Source organism: Clarias gariepinus, chromosome 11 (assembly GCF_024256425.1).
Source record: "Clarias gariepinus isolate MV-2021 ecotype Netherlands chromosome 11, CGAR_prim_01v2, whole genome shotgun sequence".
Lineage (NCBI taxonomy): Eukaryota > Metazoa > Chordata > Actinopteri > Siluriformes > Clariidae > Clarias > Clarias gariepinus.
In genome coordinates, this window is record NC_071110.1 from 6,934,080 (window position 1) to 6,951,860 (window position 17,781).

At 39.9% G+C, this 17,781-nt stretch overlaps 1 protein-coding gene across 1 annotated transcript in view; it reads right to left on the minus strand.

The window, feature by feature from the left end:
- Positions 1-16,054, minus strand: part of dchs1a (dachsous cadherin-related 1a) — a 129,547-nt gene extending 113,493 nt beyond the window's left edge. The window contains exons 1-2 of the mRNA XM_053507256.1: positions 15,770-16,054; positions 2,724-4,538 (exon numbers count right to left, since the gene is read on the minus strand). Coding sequence (XP_053363231.1) covers positions 2,724-4,517 — 1,794 coding nt within the window. The 5' untranslated portion in view covers positions 4,518-4,538; positions 15,770-16,054. The remainder of the gene's footprint in view (positions 1-2,723; positions 4,539-15,769) is intronic.
- Between the last annotated feature and the right edge of the window lie 1,727 nt (positions 16,055-17,781).

A 17,781-nucleotide genomic window follows, 5' to 3' on the forward strand; every position in this document is an offset into this window, starting at 1 on the left:
ATAGCGTTGCTAGATTGCATAATGATGAGCTCCACCCCCCCTTGTTTGGTTTGTTTTTTGCATATTTGTCCCACTTAAATTATTAAGATCATCAAACTAATTTTGTTATTACACAAAAATAACCTGAGTAAACACAAAATGCAGTTTTTAAATTAAGGATTTCATTCATTTTTCATTTGATTAAAAAACAAACTTAAGGGTTTTGGAGTGGCTTTATCAAAGTCCGAACTTAAATCCAATTGAGATGACCTTAAACAAGCTGTTCATGCCTGAAAACCTTCCAATGTGGCTGAATTAAATACAATTTTAAAAAGAAAAGTGGGCCAAAATACTGTACCTCCACAGCGATGTGAAAGACTCGTTGCCAGTTATTGCAAACTCTTGATTGCAGTTGTTGCCGCCAAGGGCGGCACAACCGATTATTAGGTTTAGGGAGCAATTACTTTTTCACATAGGTCCAGGTAGACTTGGACAGCTTTTTTCCCTTTAATAAATGAAAGGCATTTTGTATTTACTCTGTGTATTAATGTAATTTGTTTCATGATTTCAATCATTTAAGTATGACAAATATGCAAAAGACAATAAAAATCAGCAAGTGGGCAAATATTTTTTCATGGCTAAAAAAAGCCAAAAACAAATATTTATATATAAGCCGTGAAATTATACACACACACACAAAGTTTGCAAAAAAAAAAAAAAAATTATACACACCTTAGGAAAAGAACAATTTGTATAAATATGTTATTACTAAATGCATTGTTAATATATTAATATATTATAAAATATATAAGCTATTGTTATATATTAATATACAGTCTAATAATATTATAATAATGATATGATGACATTATTAATATTATATTAATATTATATATATTATAGTATTTTTTCCCTGTTTTTTGGCTGACTGTATATTTTTTTTAATACCACACAGGATGCTGTGCTAAATGTGTAAATAGTTTAAAGCACACCACCTGCATAACTATAGTTGAGCAAAATTTTACCACCTCCAGTACAATCTTACTAAACTTATTTTTTTTTACATTTATTTTAAACCTAAACTTTTGGAGTCCGTGTGTCATTTCATTAATGGACAAATAAAGAAATCGCGATGTACCATAACTGAATCGATCTTCAATGCATATGTCAGTATACACGTGGTTATATAAGGTTTATATATGTCTGAATTTGACACCATGAAACCACAAAATTTACAGTAAAATATATATTTTTTTATACATTGTGTATTGATCAACTTCATAATACTGTGAAAGAATAACATTGGCTTTAATTAAGCATCCTTCCATAATAAGAAAAAAATCGTTCCCTTTTCTATCTGCATTCACAGTACACCTACGCCAATTCCATTTGGACGATAGATTTGCATGGTTGAGTTTAAAGGTGATGGGAACCTCTTCTACGCTGCTCCGTTAAGCGGAGAAGACGCTCATCAAGAGCATTGCGGCGACGCTTGGATGTGGGTTTGGCAGCGATTTGCACCGTCTGTGTATCATCTTGCTCCCAACTGCTTTCGAGCTGTAAACCAGCTCCCATCAACTGCATCTAGTTATGGCAGAGCGTGAGAGACAGCTTGCTTTGGACCCTGGCCTTGGCAAGCGTACTAACCGAAACAACATGTTTTCACAATTGCTAATTCATAGAAATCTGTATGACTCAATTTGTAAGGAAAGTTGTGAATAGATAAGGTAAGGGGTGGGGTCAGCTGGTGTAGCTTTTCTTATATGCATGCAATATGCTGTTGAATAAAAGAGAAGGAGCAGGCTTTGAGAAAAACATGCTGGTCCTGTCTAACACTTTCATGTGGGTCGCGATATCACGTTCAACTCTTTACCACTTAGCAGATACAACAATGTCGTCTTGGATGACTCTTCACACCTTAATATTACTTTAAAGCAATAAATCATTCAATTCCGAGTCCATTCCCTACTTTCTTTCCATCTGCTGTCCCCTCTATCACTTTACACTAAGCTGAAGTCAATTCTTATTTGACAATACACTCACAAATTTTTTTTATTTCATTTTATTTCATTTCATTTTAATGCTTCTTTACTGGTCTTTCCAAAGCAAAAAAAAAGAGGAAAAAAAAAAACTTTAGAAACACAATGGGCACAAATTAGATGAAATCACATCCAGCCACTCAAGCCCTTTTCTCTTAGTTTTTTGTGCTCGACCACATTTTTCACAGACAGACAAAAAGACCATTTAGTCGAAATTAAGGCCCATTCATCATACAAAAGCAGCTCGAGATTGGAACAAACTGTAAGTGCTGTTAAAATCTTGACTGTGTCTAATTTACAGGCAGGGCCCGCTGCTAAAATGAGCTCCACCATACCCTCTTCGGTACCCTGGAAACCTTTGTGAGGTGAAGACGAGGACAGCCAATAAAGAGCAAATCTTTTTCAGCCAGAGGACAGCAGGTAACTAATAACGCAAGGACTCCAATTTAAACACAGCTTTTCACTAAACTGTCCCAAATGTCCGAATCCCTTTCAGCTGGTGGCAACATCTGTTCGGATTTACAAGATCAATAGATAGATCGATAGATCGATCGATAGATAGATAGATAGATAGATAGATAGATAGATCGATAGATAGATAGATAGATAGATAGATAGATAGATAGATAGATAGATAGATAGATAGATCGATAGATAGATAGATAGATATGTGGGTCACTGTACATAAAGAAGTAGAAATCCTACCTCTAAGAAGCATGTCCCTGCCGCAGCGTTCTCCTTAAGGGATGCGTTGTAGAACTTGCTTCCAAAAACTGGTTCATTGTCATTAATATCCTGAAGGAGGACTTTAACCACAGCAGTGGAGGACAGAGGAGGTCGACCCCTGTCCATAGCCACAACGATCAAACTAGGAGCAGGGTCCGTCTCATAATCCAGCTGCGTAAGCGTGGTGATGATGCCAGTCACAGCATCGATGCTGAACCAGTCGGAATGAGTCTTGACATTCTGCAGGATACTATAGTGGACATCTCCATTTGGACCTTGGTCTTTGTCTCGCGCTGTGACCTGTAGCACAAAGCTCCCCGGAAAGATTACTTCTGGGATTACCTGGGTGTATTCATGTTGGTCAAATGAAGGCGGGTTGTCATTGACATCGGTGACCTGGATGGTAAACGAAGACTCCGCTCGTAACGGAGGGGTTCCAGAGTCTGTCGCCATGACCCTCAGTTCATAGCGGTCCCGTTCTTCCCGGTCCAGGATCTTATCTACACATATGAGGTAGATGATGTTATCTTTAGTGGTCAGAGCAAATTTTCCATCTCCACCCTCCAAGGACACATTGACATTGGAGTACTCTCCATAATCGGGGTCTGTGACAGAAATCCGCGCTACATACTGGCCAGGCTGTGCACCTTCAGAAATGCGCGGTGAGCCATCTTCACTTAGGAAGATGATGGTCATGGTGGGCTGGTTGTCATTATAGTCCCGCACATGGATGGTCACAAAGGCGTTGGTGACCTCAGGTTGTGTGGCGTTGTCCCTCGCCTGAACGACCAGCTCATGAACCTTCCTCATCTCGTAGTCCAAGGGCTTATTCAGTGTTATTACCCCAGTCTGGGTGTTGATGACAAAGTAGCGATCAGGGTCACTCTGTCTCCTGTTAATCTCATAAAGCACTAGGCCATTTTCACCCTCGTCAGCATCTGAAGCAAAGACTTGCAGTATGTTGTTGCCTGGCTGCAGGTTCTCAGAGATCATGGCATGATACCTACTCTGGTTAAACACTGGGGCATTATCGTTGATGTCCTGCACAGTCACATCCAGGATCATCTGGCCAGTCTTTTTAGGAGAGCCACCATCAAATGCCTCCAAGAGGAGAGTATAGGATGATCTTTTCTCCCTGTCTAAAATGGCATTGACTACCAAATCCAGATAAAGTACTTGGTTAGAGCCTCTTCTCGTTTCAAGAAGAAACGCCTGTCCCACATTTCCATCTGTTATAATGTAACCTTGAGTTGTGAGCTGGTCCTTGTCTGCATCCAAGGCAGGTTCCAGGGGAAATTTAGTACCAATGGCGGTCTGTTCTGGTATTTTAAAGGACGCCCGTTTTTTGGAGAAGACTGGAGCATGGTCGTTGATATCATTGACTAAAATGGTCACCTCCACTGTCAGAGCTGTCATGGTAACTGCTATGAAATTGTAGCGATCTCGTAATTCCCGGTCCAAGACCTTTGCCGTCCTTATGATACCTGTGCTCTCGTCAATGTCCAGGTCTGTAGTAACATCTGTTCCTTCATGATCCGAGATAAAGTAAAGAGACGCTGTAACACCTGGGGGCAGGCCCGCGCTGATGTCACCAATGACAGTACCTGCTGGTTGCTCTTCGTCTAGCTGAAGCTCGAGTGTACCAGGAACCATCGAGGAGTGAACCGTGAAGAGGTCAAGAGCCACACAGAGGAGCACCAGCAACCTGCCATCCCATGTTCTGTGTTGATAGTCCATTATTGTGCTTCCTACTCCTGTTAGCACTTTCTTCATTTTGGCTGCTTCTTATCAAATCTGAAAGGACAAAATAAGAAGCCATTAGCTCGAGAATCAAAGGCCTGACGTTTATCTATAATGATTTCCAGAAGTTAATATTAATTAACTTTTCATACAGAGCTAAAGGTTAAATTAGGAATACTTGACGAGCATTCGATATTCACCATAGGCCTAACTCCTAACCACAGAGCAGACACATATTTAAGTAAATTATTCCTCACCTAATAAGTCAACACTTTACTCTATTAGCCAAGAGGAACAAAAACCACAGGTCCAGTGGACAAGTCCAGAAAAAAGACAACACAAGCCTAGTTTATTGCTTTTTCCTTTTTACGTGGATTGAATAAGCATGGAACCTGTGCTACTGGCCAAGACAGCTTCATCGTGCTTGACGTGTACAGTAACACTACCCGATAGTACATGAGTATACAGAGTTAGCGGGCGTAATGGAGACTCCGGGACCTGCGAGAATGTTGACACACACTCACAAGCGGGGTGTGAGCCCTGATATCAAGATTCTTAAAGACCCTATGCAGCACTGAATACTCCCTCTGCAGCCATTGCTTTTACTGTGTTACTTGAAGAATGTCCTCTCGTACTAGCCGTTTCGGTTCAGACATGCACTCTGATCTTAACCAGAAAGTGCTGCTCGCAAGGAAAAACATCTTTTTCTTCAAGGGTCCTGAACAGAAGTACTGAAAGTTAGGTAGAGTCATTAAAGCGTAACGGCTGTAAGGATTACAATCAGGCCACTGAAATGTGAATTGGCATAAGCAGAGCGGTCTACTCTCACATGTGCTCTCTTGGCACATGCAAAATCTTTAGCGTTGCAAATTTCTATTGTGCCTTGAAGACTTACAACCGGGTAGTCATTAAGTTTCTCCGTGCCTGAATTTAACTCTTTTTGAATACTTCCATGTTTAAAAACGGATAATTCCCTGTTTTCCATTTAGTTAATGAGGTGTAAGCGCAGGTGAAAATAAATAAATTAATAACATATGAATAGCATTGCTTTTTTTTATCATCCTTTTAAAAAGATTAGATTATCTAAAGATTTAGACTTCTCCAAAAGACTCGCTGTACAGTATACTACAAGAGCAAAACATGTTTAATGGTCTGAAACACTATAACAAGATTGAGTCACAAGCTCCACGCTTTTTTTTCCCTTAAAAAATTAATCAATACACATCACCTTACAGCTGATCCGTCTAATTAATTAGCCTGATCACCGGTGTTGGATTAGGCCTGGAATTAAATTCTGTAGGACATCTGATTTCCAGGAACAGGTTTAATGATCACGGGTACAGAGGCAGAGCTGCCAACATTGCTAGCAACAAAATCCAAGCAGCCCGAGAGAAATAAACAAAAAACAAAAGGGAATTTTATCACAAACATCTGCTACTTAACAATAAGAATGCATTCTTCAATTAATTTGCACTAAGCGGTGGATCTGGAGTCTATACCAGGCATGAGATGGGAACACACCCTGCATAAAATATCAGTCCATCACAATTCACCATGCGCACACATTTTAGAGGAGCCAGTTCATCTACGGGTATGTTTTGGGGAAGCAGAGGGAACCTGGAGAACACGGAGGAAACCCGCAAATACAGGAAGAGATTTGTAATTCCACATAGACAGTCACACAAACTAGGGATTAGGGTTACAGATTTGACCTTAAATGGTAGTCGAATACCCTAACAATCAATAATCAATGAACTTTCTTTCTGCTGCTGCCATCAAGGGGTCACCTAGTGATCCGCACACAACGTGGCACAGGTTTTACACCAGATGTCCTTTCTAACGCAACCCTACCATTTTCTAACCGGGGCATGCAGTCGCTCGAACCCGGATCCTCAGATTAACAATCTAGAGACCTAGCCGTCTGAGCCACCACTCCCCTAACGATCAGCGAATAAAAAATTTAGCACGAGCAGACAGTTTACAAACTGAGTTATTTTGTTTCGCCATTTATTTTTAATGAAGTGAGTTCAGGGCCAGTTTTAAAGTCATCGGTGCGATTACTTAGAAAAGTAACAGCTTGAAAATTGATAATGAGCACTTGATCATTTCCTGACAGTGAGAAGGGTTCAGAAAGATCCCTCCATCTAAATGAGCTATAATAATAATAATAATAAAAATGAAAGGGGTTTTTAATGTCTTGGAAAGTGCGCCCTCTTGTGGTGTACACGTTAATAAGCATACAACCTACAGAGAAATATTAAGCAAAACAAACATTACCGGGTACGACTTTTTTAACTGTTTAAATTCTTACACCATTAATTGGTTAATGATTAATAATTCACATCAGCCATTAGGTGATATCACTCCCTTAATAATAATCAGCTCCTAAGAAAAAAAGTTTTAATTTGCTTGAAAAAAGATTTAAAAGGTCAGATTTCATCTAGATAAGACCAATGTGAAACTACTAGCAGGATCTGTATATTCCTATGTAAAAAGAACAAATATCTAATTTCCCGGTGTTCCCTATATGTAATCACAATACCAAGAAGTCAAAAATCATAATATGTTACGAGCGCAGTAGTAAATGGCAGCCCCTCTGTAGTCACTGAAATTGTATTATGTATGTAAAATGATTGAAAAATGAATCTAAAATGAAACTAAAACTGCTTAAGAGGTGCACATTGCACATGATACATAAGTCTCATGCGAGTACGTACTGTATATGTTTCGCGGTTGGTGGTGGTGCACGTGCGTGTGCGAGTGACAGATGTGTGCCGCGCGCCTGATTGTGGTGGTCTGTCTACCAAACAGTGGTGACAGTCTGTGCGTGTGTGTGTGAGTGTGTGCGAATGAGAGAGTGGGGATGGAGGGCTCCACGCAGTCTGGCCTGCACCCTCTTTGGCTTTGCTGCATTATAATTGGGGGGTGCTGGAAGGCTGCCTGTGCATATGGGAATCCAATCCTCATTTAAGTCTGTCAGCGGCGGAGCGACTCAAACGCTTACACACACAAGGAAATGCTCACACATGCAGAAGACAGTAGGAGCACATACACACACACACACACACACACACACACACACAGACACATGAAAAACCTTTAAATCTTGACACATGCTGTTTTCGTGATGCAATGTGCATAATATGCAAAACTCCCAAATCGAAGAAGAAAAGAATTGTTTTTATTCCGACACAGAGGTCGTACTTCAAGCAGCTGCCCCTGGAATAGAAAAGGGGGTCTCTAGAGCTAACTAATGAATATAACAGACCTCAACAGGCCACACTAGCCTTACCCAATGTCAAATGAAGCTAGACCACTACGGTCCTCCGTCCAAGATGGCTTACTTATTCTTGCATTTAATACCTAGATAAAATATACGATATGAGGAGTCTACTGCTGACTCGATGCCAATCTGCGGAGGAGCTCGGTATACACCGCACAGCCAGCCTGATCAAAAGCTCTTTTTTTCCCTCCGAGGGAGTTCCCATCACTTAAAAAAAGCTGTACATGCTGCTGCCAAGGGCTTCTCAAAATATACACTTTGAAGATATTAGGAGTTCATCCTGCCAAGAGGTGCGAATGCTCGATTGAAACGTTTCAGTCACAGCAACTGATAGGAAGAAATGAGAGGACCAAAAAACAAGGCTTTCTTGAAGACAGGTCAGGGCAAAGAGAGAGAGAGAGAGAGAGAGAGAGATTTTCTAAACAGAATGATGGCATCACAATTCTTCAGCTGGAGGTTAAATGTGGAACCCTACAGAGTGTTTTTCCCATCTGTGAAGATTCGAAGAAGCGGTGAACTAAAATGTCACTGTAAACTAATCTGTTAAAAACGTAGCTACTTGATTTTTAGGCACTGTGGACACTAGAGTGTGATTTATTTATTTTATTTTTTTCAATATTTTCGCCCTAAGAACTGAAAATTTGAAAATACAAAGGCATTTTTAGGCATACGAGCCCTTAAAAACTTGTTCACGTTGGTGGAAAACTTTTTTTGCATTTTGTGCAAGATTTATAGACATACAGTAGCACCGTGGGTCCCAAGGATGTTAACTAGGATGGTAGCAAGTTTGGTTTTTAAAGCAGCCGATGCCAAGAGAAATCATAGATTAAGATTAAGTGAGGATTAATATCTATTCATTTCATAATTTACTTCATTTACATGTCTTTTATTAATGTTTTGATTGGTTTTATATGCAAAAATACGATTATAGTGTGATAAATTGGTAATATTGGTAATATTTTTGGGTGGCTGGAACAGATTATCTGCATTTACATTATTTCCTATGGGAAAAAGCGTTTTGTAATACGTAAGAATTTTGCTTTATTTTGTTTTTTGTTTTGTTTATTTAAGATTTCAAAACACAATGATGTCATTTCCATCCATGTATCATTCATGCACATGCATGGATCTCTCTTTAAAAATTTTTTTTAAAAATCAACAATAAAATAAGGTAGAAAAAACATCAAAGAAAGTAATACATCAGTGTAAAAAAGTGCCGGTTGTTAAAGGGGAACATAACGAATAAGGAAACAGCTTAGACAGATCAGGATGCTGGCTTTATTATAAACATTGTTTAATGTTTATGGTGTTACGACACAAATCTGGAAGATTACCCGAGACAAGATTTTCATCTTTCCTGACTATAGCTCCAGCTTTAGGTCACACGGTTGACCCTACAGCCCAGATGACAAAGCGCACGTGGTCCGTAATTATACAAAATGGCCCAGTTCAAGGGAAAAAGAAAACATTGGCTTTGTAAATGCCACAATATCTAGTGTGATGGGATCTGACAGTGCTAAAGTGAAAACAGGCCTGCCTTATTTGCTTAAAAAGCATGCCCAAACAACACGGAACGGTCATTTTCAATTCCAACTGACCCTGAAAACCTCAGGGGGCTTTTTAGCTCCCCTGTAATGATGCTTCCAGAACATGTGAACTCTTACACTCTTCCTATCTCTCCTGATGCGTTCATCCTTTCAGCCAGTAGTTCTGTTTCACAGAACGGAGCCAAAGTGCTGACAGAGGAGGAGGGGGGGAAAAAACGTAATCTAAACACCGGCAAACAAAGAACGCCGTCAACGCTGTTACCATTCTGCCAAAGCAAAAACAACCACATCTGGCCTGAGCAACTGCGTTCCCTCTCTCCGCTGCGTTCAGGATGTCATCGTCCCGCAGGCGGATGTTCAGCGTCACCTCACAAACACCTCGACTATCAACACTGGAGATTATATTTAAAAAGCATGAGCACAGAGCCAATCAAAATCTACTCCGAAAGTTTACATTACTCCGAAGTTCATTTATTCGAAAGGGTAAATGAGGAAAAGGCCATGCATTTGCCAAAAAGTGTTCTATCTAGGTCATGAACACGATTCTTTAAGTCTTAGAGCTAATGTTTTTCCTGACGTCCCAGAGCTATTTAAAAAAAAAAAAAAAAAGGTCTTTCATTTTTTATGGCTAATGTTATATTTATAGTTATTTTTATTACTTGATTAATTTAATTGACTAATTTACTAAATCACTCTTATTCCTAATTCATAAGGAAAATCTCTACTACCATGAGACAATTGCCCTTATGACATCCAATTTGTGTATTAATTTTATATTTTATATAGCTTTACAGTTTTTTAACGGTTTATTTACATCCTTTCACTTTATTCTTGATATTCTTGGGGGAAAAAATATGCTGGTGTCAATTTTTCTAGTGTCCAAATGTAAGTAAAGTTTCCAAGCAGGACCCCTTTAATAAGCTGATAAACTTATTTATTTATAAACTTACTATTACTACTACTACTATACAATAATAATAATTATTATAATGATTTGATTAATGGAGTTTGCATGTTTTCTTCGTGCTTGGTGGGTTTCCTCCTGGTTCCCCGGTTTCTTCCCACAATCCAAAGCCATCAGATTAGGCTAACTGGCATTCAAGACAAACATCAACTTTTTTAACCAACCAATAACATTGATTATCAATTATATACCAGTAAACTAGAGACAGGATGGTGGACACCCAAGACTTACCAATGCTCGCAGAAGCCAAACGCTATCCTGCCCTGCCCCATCCCACAAAAAAGCCACATCGGCCATGGTAGAATGGTATCAGAACACCCAGCGCATCACGGCTAGCAAGATGGTTGATCCAGGACTTAAAAGATCCATGGAAAAACCCAACCCACAACACCCAAAGAAACTGCTGCTAACATCCTGGTGCTCAACCTCCCATCACATCCTTAAAGGTCTTGTGAAGAGGGGAACCCAAAGCCTGGGTAGCTGAGTCTCCAGTGTTTACAATTAACAATACTGTAAAACCAGAATACTGTTACACGACTATGAGAGAGATATTGCTTTTGTCCACAAAGCAAAGAAGCCACAGCTGGATAGAGTGTTGAGAGTTGCCACGGTAATGCCGAGACTGACTGCCAGCCCGTAGTGAGTGTGGTAGAATCTTATGGGCCGGTGCTGGAGCTGGAGTTTCACATGGCGAACAAAAAACAATGTTTATGGAGCGATACACGCAGCGTAGTTTCACTAAATATTAGCAGACTCAGAACATCTAATAGAGAAGAAAAAAAAAAGCCTGGCAAAGAATGAAGTGTTCGCAATCAGTTTTCTTATATCTAACATGGAGTATGTAAAATATATGACGCTAGGGAATTATTTAAAAGATGTTGCTTTTGGGTGGTAGGATGAACTCACATGACTCTGTTGTTGATTATTTTTCTATAACAAAATGTCCCTAAGCGATCTATTCCTTAAAACTGAAGTGTCAGGAGGATCCTCAAATATCTACACTGTGCCGGTGCAGGACATCAAAATGATTAATTATTATTATTAATAAAATGATGATTATTTCAGTAATAGGACTCTACACTGAGTGTAAGATGTCGTCACTGGGTAGACGCCTTCCTGCAGATGAGATAAGACCGAAGGAAGGATGGAGATCCACAGGAGCCGATAAGGCTGGCAGGCTAAAAGGAAAACACCCCGGCACTCTCGTGTTACAAAACACCCTGACACGCACGGAAAAAATAATAAATAACAGCGCCTCTCTTCACGGTTTATCCACCGGTTGGTGATCAGCTCTTTCCCACAGCCTCCCCGACCCGGCGTGTGTGTTTGTTGAACTGTTTATGGAGGAAGGCTGGACAAAAACAAGGCACTACGCGTGCTGCAGGGGCCTTTGAACATGACACCGGCTGACACAGCTTCAGTTACGCTGCACTGATTGGAAACATCTGGCGGCTCCGAGCGAAAGAGTTCAGTCCAGAGTTTACGGAGTTCACCCTGCGCGATTTTAATAAAACGCAGCCTGGGCGCTCGTCGTATCTATAGGATGTATCGCTCCCGCTATCTCCCTAACCATATGGGGAGCTGGACTTTCCAATAGTTGCACCTACTGCTAATAAATCAAAACGGTGTGCGAGTTAAAACATGTTGCGTTTGTTCCCGGTCTTGGGCCCGTGCCTCGGGACATGAGGGAAACAATTAGCACGCACTCCTTAGCTTTGATAGCTATCGCGTTTATGTTCTTTATCACCTGGGAACATATCTTTGTTGTGCTTTACCATTTCCAGAGCTACACGTACGTCCAGATTTATCTTGATTTATTGCAGGACAAGAAGTCCGCAGAGGAAACAGCCCCTGGGTCACGGTCGCAAAAAACTAACCATGGTGACACTGGGGCGATAAAATGCCCTGGGCTGGGTTGAAAAATGGCCCGGAGCCTATCCAAGGAGACTAAAGGGCACGAGGTGGGGGTAAACCCTGGATGGGGTGCCAATTCATCACAGAACACACACGTACACTAAGGGCAATATCTGGAACGCCAGTTTAACCTAATCTGCATGTCTTGGGAGGAAACTCGGAGGAAACCCACCAAGCATATGGAGAACATGCAAACTCCATGGACACAGACCCCGAGGCGGGAATCGAACCCGGACCCTGGAGGTGCAAGGCGACAGAGGTAAACACTTAGCCAACGTGCCACCTTCATGCACAGGTCCAGTTTAATTAAAAACTCAGAGCAACAATCATCTGGTGTCCAGCATAACCACTGTGGAAAGTCCTAGCAAGATTTTGTGGTGACGATCTCGAACATTTCGTTACCGAGCGAAGAAAACAGTGCAATGCAAAGACTGCGGAAGATTCCGCGTTGTCAGCGAGGTGCCCATTTGCAGCCAGAAGAATGAACCCCAGAGTGATGTAAAGTTATGAGAGGGGTTGTAATGACTTTTTTCACTGCTTTAACAGAACTCAGTTCACCTAAGGCAAGAGTTGAGGAGTGAGTTACTACTCTGAGGGGAAGAGTGTCTACTGACATAATCTCTGGATTGTCTTGAAAGCCCAGCGTCGACTCAGAGCATCTATTCTTCGCATGTTTTCTTTGTAAACTCTATAAATTTCGCTCGAATCCGGTAACTAATAAAAAATGGCTCAAGCGTTAAACTCCTTCCCGTCGATTTGGCACTCGCTGCCGAACCAAATTTTCTCTTCGTCTCCTCTGAGAGTCACGTTTTGCTGATAGATTAGCTGCAATCCGCATTATGTTCCCTGGAATGAAACGTTCCCTTCTCCCTAAAAGATCATCATGGAAAATGACTCGATGCTTAAATACATCGTGTTGTTTTTTTGTTGCTTTTTTTTTTTTCCTTTTTCAATCCTATGGAGAGAAAGGTGCGCCAATCAAACGGGGGATGACGCACAAGCTGTGTGAATCACGAGCCGGAAAAACAAGCGAGCAAATGTTTGCCATTTGACAAATGATCTAAGGTAGCTGGGGGGAATTGGGTTGTAGTGCCTTTTTCTAGTCATGGAGAAACAGTAGCCAAGTCATGAGCATTGCAAGACCATAGAAACTTTTATTTTTTTCTTTTCAATGAGACACTGGAGGTATAGTAACCAGAATTCATTAGTTAAAGAAAAACACACTCCTGGTGCACGGGCACGGCGCTGCTACTATAATGAATATTAATTATGGTAACCCTCGGAGGATGATTAGGAATGTGGTGTGAAGGAGCCCCAATGTAGCGCTCATACAAAAGCGCAGCGCTGAAAAGAATTCCACTGATGGCAATCTCACCAAAAGATACAGACATCTCGGGAGATGAAGGACAGATCTATATGCATGGGCATGACCACTGAGAAATAAATGAAATCAGAGCGCAGTCGCTGTTATTCCACATGTGGGGAGTTCCTTCAGGTGGGTGGCTTTTCAGAAATGGACTTGTGCAAGCAATGAAGAATATAGTTTGGTGTAGAGAGCCCGATGTGAAATATTCTCTAATCCACTGTAATTTGATTAAGCGAAATCACCAAGCGTGGTGTTCAACAATCTAAACTCCTACACTGGTCATACACTGTGCTACTTACACACGCAGACGTGTAACTGGCAGCGATTCACACTCATGCATCCAGCAGCTCTTAGAGGAAAAAAAAAAAAGTAAAAACAAAAAGGGCTCCTGCATGCAATTCACTTAAAAAAAAAAAAGTTTTGTGGGAAGAAAGAAGAAAACGATGGCAACAATGTGTGCTCTTGTATGCACTTCAATCTAAAAAAAAAAAAATTAAGAAATAAAATTAAAAGAAGAGGGAATTTATCAGATTACACGGTGCTGCTGTATACCAATCATCATCAAATCAAACGTCCAAAGAGAGAGAGACAGCGAGTGAGAGATATTACTGCTACATGGATCTCTCTCTTACACAGTAAGGTTTTGTCAGAAACAATACAAAGGGAAACAAGGGGGAAAAACACAGGAACACACATCTAGCTTTAGAAAGCACAATATTCCTGCATGCAATTGGCTCAAAAAAAAAAAAAAAATTAACATAAAGAATTGAAAATTAGAAGTAAAAGTAGAAAACATGGCGCACAGTCCTGTATGCACATGCACTTTTGAGAAATCAATTTTTTCGAAAAGTGAACTACTACCACTACTACTACTACTAATTATAAGAAGAAGAACAAGAAGAAGAGGAAGAATTATGGTAAATTATTATTTTTTTAAATATGTGAATGAAGGGGTGAAAAAAATTAATGAAGGAAGGAAGTAGGAAGGAAGGAACAAAAAGAAGGAAAACATTTTTTTTTTTTTAAAAACAAGAAAAAAAGAAAGAAAAATATCAAGGGAACAATAAAGAAAGTAAGAAACAAAAAAGGAAAGATAAATCTTAATAAAAAAAAGGAGCAAGCAATAAAGATGTAAATATAGAAAAACAAAAAAAAGAAAGAAACAAGAAAAAAGATTTTTTTTAAATCTAAGAAACAAGAAAGAACGAAAAAGGTAAATAAAGAAAAATCCAAAAAAATTAATAAAAAATCCAAAATAAAGAAAGATGTAAATAAAAAAAGGGGAAAAACGAAGGAAAATAGAAAGCAAGAAAGCAAGAAAGAAAGGTAGATCAGGGTACACACTGCCCTTGCATGCAGTGAACTGCCAAACCTTCCGATGTAAAAGAAAGAAAAAAAGTAAAGAAAGAAAAAAAAATGATCAGAACACACAGTGCACTTGGATACAATCAGGTTTTTCTTTTTTTTTTTGGAGAAAAAAAAGCAAAAGAGAAACTGGGCAAAATACACAATGCTTTCTGCAGAGTTCACTCTCAAACATCAAGCTTTTGAGGGAAAGAACAGAATATAAAGCTACAGTAACTAAAGGCCTGGCAGCAGTCAGAGTTACACTGTGCACATCACCTCTCTCTTTCTCTCTCTCTCTCTCTCTCTCTCTCTCTCAGTGAAGGTTCCAGCATTACTCAGTGTTATTCCTAATGAAGTGGACACTGTGAGACGATGTCCTCACATCATTCAACATGCATGCAATCAGTACACACACTTAAACGCCAAACAGCTTATCATTAGAGTCGTGCATTAATAGATAAATTAATTAATTAATAATAAGTATGAAGGATGGGGCAACAACTTGTCTATACACTCTGAGAGGTGTGTGTTCATCACCTTACACTGGCAGCAAACATAAGGATGTGATGTCTATAGGAGGGTTATAAATAATTATATAAATATAATAATAATAAAAAATAAAAACAAAAAGACTAATACACTTTGAGGATGGTTAAAAATAAGGTTAAGCACACTGAGCAGAATCATCCCCAAATATAATATATTTATGAGATCATGATGATGGCATGACGTCATCTCATAATTAATAATAATAATAATAATAATAATAACATATTCATTTTTAAATGGATGCATAAAGTTTATACACAAACCAGAGTCTCTCTCTCTCACACACACACACACTAGTAAGTGTTTCTTACTTACACTCATCTGCTCTTGCTTTACACGGAGACTGATTTTCACCAAAAACTCTTCACTTCTTATTCAAGGAGTAAAACAAAAGAGATGCTGAGACTCTATCCTCTTAAATTATATCCATCTCCCGATCTGCTCCGTGTGTGTGTGTGTGTGTGTATTCCAGGTCTGAGTGTGTGTGTGCTGTTGAGTTTCCAGTTGTCAGTGTGTGGAGCTCTGCGCCGCTCTCTAAGCGGATTTCCCAGTGAAAGTGCTGCTGCTTCCAAACCTCTCCAGCATCCGAACTCTTCACTCCACACTTCGGCGGACGCGCGGTGGAGGCCCCGCCCATTTCAACACCAAGCCACGCCCATGTTTCTTGTTTGAATACCTAAAGCGCCACGTGCGAAGTCGTAGCCACGCCCCCCTCTCGCTCTCAGAAGAGGGAGGATACTCAGTTTCAAAGAGGCTTTGGTGCCCCCTATCTGCAAGAGCGGAAAACTACTACTGTTTTTACAACAACAAAAACTAATTGCTTCTTTAGCAAAGTTACAAAAAGTTCTCTTTATTTTTTTTTTAAGAAAAAAAAACTATATATGCAAATTTCTTTGTTTTTGTTTAGTGATTTATTTTCTACATTCTACAACAATACTGAGGATTTCAAAACTATAAAATAACACATATGGGATTAGGTAATTACGTAACAACAAGAAAAACAACAGTTAGTTGTTATTTTAAGAAACAGAGGTCAGCCTTTCTGTAATAGTTCTTGCACGAACAGTATTGTCAAGTGCATTTGCAAAATCCGTCAAGCACTATAATGAAACTGGCTCTCATGAAGGCCGTCCCAGGAGGGCGAGACCAAAACCTACCTCTGCCGCAGACGAGAAGTTCATTTAGAGTTATCAGCCTGAAAAATGACCAATTAACAACCAGCACCTCAGATTAGCGGCGTTATGAAGTCTTTACAGAGCAGAAGTAGCAGAAACATCTCAATATCAACTGTTCAAAGGAGATTAATGCATTTTTTGGACGCCTTCAGCATTCCTTTACAATGTATAAAGAAATCAAAATCAGGAACCATCATGGAGTTAGAAAGTGTTCTAAAACTTTTGAACGATAGAGTATATATACTAAAAAACAATTAGTACTTCTTGAATCCCAAAGGGGAATAGTAATTTTCACATGTATCCATATCCCAGTATTTCAGTGGTTAGCATGTTCTCCCCTTTCTTTGTGGGTTTCCTCCAGGTATTCCGGTTTCCTCCTACAGTCCAAAGACATACCAATTAGGCTAATTTGTGTATCCCAAAGTCTTCCGGGATAGGCTTCAGGCCCCTTTTGACCCTGTATACATGATAAAGCCGTATAAATGATGAGTGAGTGACATATCCTAGTTAGGATGTTGAGGTCAGAAGGTAAGTAAGCTAGGATACCGGCGCCCCTGGAGAAGACAGGGTTAAGAGTAGCGCTCAGGGGCTCAGCAGTGGTAACTTGGCAGTGCTGGGGCTTAAACCCTCAACCTTCTGATTAGTCTCCTTTGAAAAATTGCTTTGAAGTTTTAACATTAAATAGATCCTTAGACTGGTTACTTTGTTACTAACCAGAAGTTTTTTTAAAGCATTTTTTTTTAGGCAGAAAGTTCATTCCACCACCAAGGTAAAATAAATTAAAGTCAGATGTTCATTTTTGCTTTATTCCTTTAAACAGCTTGAACACTTCACATTCTAACTGAATATAAATTCTTCAGGGCGATGATGCAACACAATGTGACACAAGAGCAAAATACACAATAACATTAGCTGACGTATAACGTTCAGAAAAATCTGTGAATGTATACCATCCATCTAGGAACCTCTGTAGTCCTACTAGAAACTGTGGAGGCAGAAGGTGACCATTGTATTTATTCCCATTTTGCACTACGCACACACTACGGGCAATTTGGGAACGCCAGTTAGCCTAGTATGCATGTCTTTGGGCTGTGGGAGGAAACCCACCAAGCACGCTGAGAACATGCAAACTCCATGCACACAGACCAGGAC